This window comes from Loxodonta africana, chromosome 3 (assembly GCF_030014295.1).
Source record: "Loxodonta africana isolate mLoxAfr1 chromosome 3, mLoxAfr1.hap2, whole genome shotgun sequence".
Lineage (NCBI taxonomy): Eukaryota > Metazoa > Chordata > Mammalia > Proboscidea > Elephantidae > Loxodonta > Loxodonta africana.
This window is the reverse complement of record NC_087344.1, coordinates 8218066-8225362: the sequence shown is the minus strand read 5'-3', so window position 1 is coordinate 8225362 and position 7297 is coordinate 8218066. Positions and strand designations below refer to the sequence as shown.

General features: G+C 58.3%; 2 protein-coding genes across 2 annotated transcripts; both read right to left on the bottom strand.

Annotated features, from left to right (window-relative positions):
- Positions 1 to 35: 35 nt before the first annotated feature.
- Positions 36 to 2762, bottom strand: RPL36 (ribosomal protein L36). The gene is made up of 4 exons (XM_064280357.1): positions 2660 to 2762; positions 2389 to 2483; positions 1271 to 1405; positions 36 to 200 (listed from the first exon to the last, which is right to left on the bottom strand). The coding sequence occupies exons 2-4, from the start codon at positions 2479 to 2481 to the stop codon at positions 111 to 113; spliced, it is 318 nt and encodes a 105-aa protein (XP_064136427.1). The 5' UTR covers positions 2482 to 2483; positions 2660 to 2762; the 3' UTR covers positions 36 to 110.
- A 1598-nt stretch (positions 2763 to 4360) lies between these two features.
- HSD11B1L (hydroxysteroid 11-beta dehydrogenase 1 like) lies at positions 4361 to 6810 on the bottom strand. The gene is made up of 7 exons (XM_064280358.1): positions 6712 to 6810; positions 6493 to 6623; positions 5802 to 5913; positions 5384 to 5475; positions 5077 to 5170; positions 4758 to 4923; positions 4361 to 4666 (listed from the first exon to the last, which is right to left on the bottom strand). Exons 1-7 carry the CDS (start codon positions 6782 to 6784, stop codon positions 4471 to 4473), a joined length of 864 nt encoding a protein of 287 aa, XP_064136428.1. The 5' UTR covers positions 6785 to 6810; the 3' UTR covers positions 4361 to 4470.
- Positions 6811 to 7297: the final 487 nt, after the last annotated feature.

Here is a 7297-nt window from a genome sequence, read left to right as displayed (position 1 = left end):
CAAGGCTGCCACAGGCCACAAGCTAGAGCTGGAGCCACGTTTCTGGAAAAGCTTTATTACTGTGGTGGTGGGGGGCGGGGTACGGTTACAGCAGACAGGCAGGGACGCTCTCAGTCTTTCTTGGCAGCCGCCTTCCTCATGGCGGCCAGGACGTTGCTCAGCTCCTCTCGCTTCCTCTTGGCTCGGATGTGTGTCCCCACCTGCCGGGCAGGGAGAGCTGGTCAGGTCAGCCTGGGCCCCCCAGCCCTGCCTCCCAACACCAGCAGCCCACCTACCCTTTTTTTTGTGTGTGCTTTAAGTGAAAATTTAAAAATCAAGTTAGACTCTCATACAAAAGTTTATAAACGCCTTGCTATATACCCTCCCCCTGATGCTATATGCTCTCTCCATAATGAGACAGCACACTCCTTCCCCCCTCTTTCTTTTCGTGTCCATTTGGCCAGCTTCTGACCCTCTCATCACCCCTTCAGACGAGATGCCAACAGTCTCATGTCTACTTGATCCAAGAAGCTCATTCTTGACCACTACCATCGTCTATGCCACAGTCTAGTCTAATCCCTGTCTGAAGAGTTGGCTTTAGGGATGGTTCCAGTCTTGGGCTAACCAAAGGTCTGGGTACCATGAGCTCTGGGGTCATTCTAGTCTCAGTCAAACCATTAAGTCTGGTCTTTTTATGAGAATTTGGGGTCTGCATCCCACTGCTCTCCTGCTCCCTCAGGGGTTCTCTGTTGTGTTCCCCGTCAGGGCAGTCATCGGTTGTAGCAGGGGCACCATCTAGCTCTTCTGGTCTCAGGCTGATGTAGTCTCTGGTTTAAGTGGTCTGTCTGTCTCTTGGGCTCATAATTACCCTGTGTCCTTGGTGTTCTTCATTCTCCTTTGCTCCAGGTGGGTTGAGACCAACTGATGCATCTCATATGGCCGCTTGCTAGCGCTTAAGACCCCAGACGCCACTCTCCAAAGTGGGATGCAGTATATTTTCTTAATAGGTTTTATTATGCCAATTGACTTAGATGTCCCCTGAAACCATGGTCCCCAAGCCCCTGCCCCTGTGGCGCTGCCCTTCAAAGCGTTCAGTTCATTCAGGAAACTTCTTTGCTTTTGGTTTCATTTAGCTGTGCTGACCTCTCCTATATTGTGTGTTGTCTTTCCCTTTACCTAAAATAGTTCTTACTTACTAAGTAGTGAAAGCCCCTCTCCCTCCTCCCTCATAACCACCAAAGAATATTCTCTGTTTAAACTATTTATCAAGTTCTTATAATAAACCACCTACCCTTTTCTTGATGAACTTGAGGGCCCGCTTGTCCTTGGAGACCTTGAGCAGCTCCATGGCGCGCCGCTCATAGGGGGCAAAGCCGCACACCTCCCGGATCATGTCCCGCACGAACTTGGTGTGCTTGGTGAGGCGCTGGGGGCAAGGGGCTGTCAGGGTAGGGACTCTGAGGCCACGCTGGACCTCCCTGCTTTCTGGTGGAGCACATCAGGCCCCCTGGGGTGTGTGCCTCAGTTTCCCCAGGTGTATGACAGGACAACAGTCCCCTCCTCTGGTTGTGAAGGCTGAAAGAATTAACTGGGGTAGAGTGTTTGAAAGTAGCCACAGTGGCATAATGGTTAAGCTAACCAAAAAGTTGGTGGTTTGAATCCATCCAGCAGCTCCACAGGAGAAAGTCCTGTCTACCTGCTCCTATAAGGATTATGGCCAAGAAAACCCTATGGGGCAGCTCTACTGGCACATGGGGTTGCTGAGTCGATACAGGCCCCGTGGCACCCCAAGAACAGATCATCTGACCATGCCCAGTACAAGAAAGCTCGAATCCTCCCAACACCCCGAGTCCAACCCAGCTTTGTCAATCAAAATAGACGACAAGGCTGCAGAGAAGCCTAAGCAGGCCCCCGCTCCCAGCTGGCTCCTGCTCCTGGCCCTCTTGCACAGGCTGTTCTCTTAGCTTGGAGTCCCCTCCACTGTGACACAGAACAGCACACGAGGAGTCAGGGCTACTTGAGGAACAGCGCCTGCAAACTCAACAGACTGAAAACCCTCAATCTGACACACAAGGTCTCAGCTTTCCCTCCAAATTCCAATATCAGCCTTCACCCCTGCTGTTCCAGGTGGCCAGGAACGCCCCTTCCCTGCCTTCCACTCAGACGCGCTCCAACTCATTCGTCAAAACCCCAAAGTGGCACCGTCAGCTCCAGCCTCGCTCACACGGGCCGGCAAGGTTGAAGTTTGTGGTCCTGATGGGTGCTCACCGCGCGGACGAGCAATGGCATCTTCGTTCACTGGTCTGACAAGTCCCACGACACCCCTGCCTCAGCTCAACCACCCCCATAGCTCCCCACTTCCAAGAGGCCGCGACCGCTCCCACCCCTGGCCCCGGGCCCCACACTTACCCCGCGGCGGCGGCTGTGCCTCGGCTTGCTAACATTCTTGGTCACTTTGTGGCCCTTGTTGAGGCCCACGGCCATCGGGTAGCGCACAGCCATGGCTGGGACACGGGTGGGGGGAGGAAGTGCAGGTCAGTCCCGGCTCGATCTCCGCCGCTCCGAACCCCGCGCCCCTGCTCCCTCGGGCTCGCTAGCTGCACCCTGCCGTACCCCAACCCGTGCCCCGGCTCCTGCGGGCCCGATGTCGGCGGATCCCCGCCGCGCGAGAACCGGTTACCTGCTATTCTTCAATGGCTGCTGTGGCGGAAGGGCCGGTGCCGCGCGGAAATCTGGGATATCTACTCTCCACCCGGGCGCGGGCCAGAGAGGCAGGAGAGGATCGCGCGCCCCTAGCGGCTGGAGGAGTCTCTGCGGCACTCATGAGCATGCGCGATTGGGCTCCCTGAGCTTGCTCTCGTACTCCGCTGAGGCGGCGGGGGTGGCGGGAGGGGGCGTAGGGGTGGGGAGAGGGGGACGAGGCAGAACCCAGTGGTCGAGCCCCGCGGCGTGGCGTGGCGTGGCGTGGCAGCGGTGCCTCTCTTGCCTCTTGACCGGGAGTTTGAATCCCAATTCAGCCGCTTTCTGGCTGACCCTGTGCCAGCGACTTCGCCTGTCGGAACCTCAATTTGTCCAGCTATAGCATGAGGACAATAATTACTCCAAATGGTTGAATGAGATGTAACAGTACTTTGCATAGAATAAAACTTCTATAAACGGGGGTGTTTCGTTATGTGTTGGGCCAAGCTCTGGACTAGATTTGAGGAAGGCGATATGGTACAGTGCCCTCTGGTGGCTTTGGAAATAACTATAGTTGCTGCACGAATCGGGAAGCCCTAGTGGCAAAGTGGCTATAGAGTTCAGGCTGCTAACCAAAAGGTCGGCAGTTCGAATCCACCAGCCTTTCCTTGGAAAGCGTATGAGGCAGTTCTCCTCTGTCCTATACAGTCGCCATGCGTCGGAATTGTTTTCGGGTTCTTTTTTTAGCCTACCCTTCCTGCAAAAAACCCACTGCATAGCGACTGTATAGGACAGAGCAGAACTGCCCCATTGGCTTCCAAGGCTGTAAGGAACAAACAGGAAGGAGTACAGCTAGAAAGCTCCTTAGAAGCAAGGATTGCGAGACTTCTCACATACACTGGACATGTTATCAGGAGGCACCAGTCCCTGGAAAAGGGTATCATGTTTGGTAGAGAGTTAGTGAAAAAGGGGAAGACCCTCAACAAGAGGGATCGACACATTAGCTGCAACAATGGGTTCAAGCACGACAGCGATTGTGAGGATGGCGCAGGACTGGGCAGCGTCTCACTGTGTTGTACGTAGGGTCGCTATGAGCGGGAACTCACTCCATGACACCTAACAACAAACTAACAAGTAGGGTTGAGGGTACTTGCCCGGGTACACCCTCCAGGCCAGCAGGCTGGAAGCCCAGAAAGAATTTGAACAACAGATATGCAAAGAAAAGGATGATTTTTATTAGGAAACAAGAAGCTGGGCCCAGCCCAGGAGAACACGCTTTCCCTCCTCTTTCTCCAACCCCGGCCAGCAGAGAAGCTCCCGGGGACGTCACCGGCACAGAGATGTAGCTTAGGGGAGCTGGCAGGGGCTGGGGGCTACTTCAGACGAATAGAAGGAACAAATCAGGGACTGGGCAGTTCCGGTGGGAGCTGGAGAGATGGCTTGGGTGGCGTGACCTGACTAATGTGGCCAGGGCCCTAGAGTAAGTCACGTCATCTTTCTGAGCCTCAGTTTCCTCATCCGCAAATGGAATCACAGTATCCTCAGTGACAGTGGTAAAAAAAAAAAAAAAAAAAAACCGAAGTAAGGCTTTTGAAGTCCCTGACAAACACAGCACGGGGTCCGAGCGGCACGCTCAGAGCTGTTGTGACTGATTCCAACGCCGGGAGTTTCCTTCGGTGTTCCTTTCCTGTCGGGATGAATCTACCTGGGCCCTGGCCGCTGTCTCAAAGGTGTCGCCGTCTGTGTCCCCGTTCCAGGGGCGGTTTGGTGGAGAGTCCCTCTGGGAAGATGAGCAGCGCCACGCTTGGGAGCTCAGGCAGCCGCTGCGGCCGTGACGTTGAGCTCCTGGCGGATGAACCAGGCCCGCGGACGCGGCAGCCAGCCCGGCAACAGGCACAGCAGGCGGAAGCGCCACGGGTAGAAGACGCCGGAGGCGCGCGTGGCGCCGCCGCGGACCACGGCCAAGGCCGCCTTGGGCTCCGGAGCCGCCCTGGCCCTCGTGACGCCCCTGGGGACGGGAGGGCGCGGTGGGGGGCTGCGGCGGAGGCTGCACGGCCCCGACAGCCCGCGGCCGCGCCCGGCCCCCTGCCCGACCTCACCTGACTCCCTCGGCGGCCGAGGCGCGATCCCGGAGCCCCAGGATGCACATGGTGACTGCCACATTCACGTCCTGCACGTCCAGTTCCCGCCGCAAGGAGCCGAAGAAACTCTCCAGCGCGAACTTGGCTGCTGAGTAGGGGACGGAGAAGGAGGCGGGCACGCGGCCTAGGGGCGGGGCATGGGCGGGGCATGGGCGGGGTTGACCGGCTACAGGGTGCGCCTCATCCTCCCGGAAGCCTTCCTGCCTGCAGCCCCCCAGGATGAGCGGTCACCCCCTCCCAAGACCCCTCCCCAAGAACCGAGGCCATGTGTACGCACCGAGCAGCGAGAACACCACCACCAGGGAGCCCTTGCTGTCCGTCAGGCTCGGCAGCGCCAAGGAAGTCAGCTGTACATAGCTCAGAAAATTCACCTAGAGGCGGTGACCAGGGGTGACGAGGCCAGGGCGAAGCCTGGGGCGGGGCGGGGCCAAGGCCCAAAGGGGCAGGGACCGGGGCAGGCAGGGGCGGGGCCTAGGGGCGGGGCAGGCACGGGCGGGGCCAGAGGTTTGGGAGGGGCGTGGTCCCGGACGGGAGGACGGACCGGCGCCGTGGAGCAGACCAGGGCCGCGCCGGGGACGGAGCACCTGTATGAGCCAGCGCGTCCCCTGCGGAGTGCCGGCCCGCGTGCCGGCCGGGGTAGCGCCGATGTGGTTCAGCACAAGGTAGTCCAGCCCGCCTGGCCCGGAGAGGCCGGTCAGCCCGGGGCCAGCCCCCGAGGCCCCGCCCCCTGAATACAGTGAGCTCCGCCCCAGTAACACCCCCTGGGTTTAGGGAGGCCCCGCGCCGGACGCTACCCCCTGGATCTCATACAGGTTAGTCCCACGTCCGAGGCGTCCCTGTCCGGTGTCCCAATCCCTGGATCCAGCGCGGGTCCGCCCTTAGCCACGCCCGACCCCGTTAAGTGCCCGCCCCCAGGACACCCGTCGCTGCCACACCCTCACCCAGTTAGCGTCCCGCCCCTCGGCCTAGGCCCCGCCCCTCGGTCTAGGCCCCGCCCCTCACCCAGCATCTCCAGCGCAAACCGCACCACGCGCTCCGGCGCCTCAGTGGAGGCCATGTCCGCCGCGATGTAGAAGACCTTGGGGGCGCCCAGCTTCCGGCAGTTCCCTACCACCTGGGGGGGAGGGCAGAGCTGCCCGTGGGCCCCTCCACCTCAGCTGGCCCCCTCTTGGGTCCTCAGACTGAAACCCCCTCACCTACTGTGAGCCTCGGGTGCCACTCAACACTACGCCCAAAGCTTTAGCACTGAGGCTGTAAACTGGCGGCCCCCTGGGCCAGAATGACCTACTGACGTTTCGTTTAACCAGTCACCAACATTACAAACTCGGGAGATTTCACATCCATCTCCAGAGTTCTGGCTTCTCCGGAAAATTTGGAAGGTTTGTTCCCAAGAGCCACAAGCTCCCTTTGGACAATGGGCTGTTGCATCCACCCTTCTCTAGAGAACACGGGCTTTCAGTGGCTGTTGGACTTTATCAATTCATTGCTTTACACTCACTGCCGTATTGAATCGACACATCACCACAACCCACGAGAAGATACTTTTATTGTCTCCAATTTGCAAATGAGGAAACAGGCTCAGAGAGGTTAAGCAACTTGCCCAAGGTCACACAGTAAGCCTGGATGGGTGTAGGAATTCAACCCCAGGCTCCCTTTTGCACCCCACCCCACACTGACCAACGAGGCAGCTCACCTTCTGCACAAGGACCTCCGTGTGGCCGGTGAGCACCAGGCGGGCACCCAGGCGGGCGTAGTGATAAGCCAGCTCCTCACCGACGCCGGCACTGGCCCCTGTCAGGAGCACACGGGCTCCCTGGAGGCTGTCTGGCAGTGGGCAGGGGTGCTCAGCCTTCAAGGTGGACAGGACAGCAGGCCCAATACCTTCTCCCCTCCCCTAGCCCTGGGCACTCACCTGGGTCAAAGTTGTCATCCCAATAATAGGCGAAGAACAGGGCCCCGAGCCCTGTGAAGAGCAGCACCTTCATGGCCCTCCCTGGGCCTGCAGTGGCCACAGCCACAACCGTTTCTCCAGCTGCACCTTTGTTGAATCAGCATTTGGTGATGGCCTTGGGCCCGTCCCCTCCTTTACATCTCCACAGCCACCACTGGGCTCACCTGAACTATTGCACCAACCTTCTCCTGGCTCGGAGCCTTCTCCCTTCACCCACGAGCCCGATCACATCTTGTCCTAACCCTGCTGAAAGTTCTCCCCTTTGATTTAGGACAAAACCCCACTCCTGAATGGCCAAAGAGGTCCTGTGTGGGCCAGCTCCTCCCTGCCCCCTTGCTCATTCTGTTCAACCACACCAACATGCTGCCCCAGGACTTTTGCACTGGCTGTTCTCTCTGCCTGCGATGCTTTCCCCAAGCACATGTGAATGGATGTTCTGTAATCTACAATTATTTCCAAAAGGGCTTTCTTTTCTAAATGGCGCCCTGGTGGCACAGTGGTTAAGAGCTCCTTTGCTAACCAAAAGCTCGACTGTTAGAATCCACCA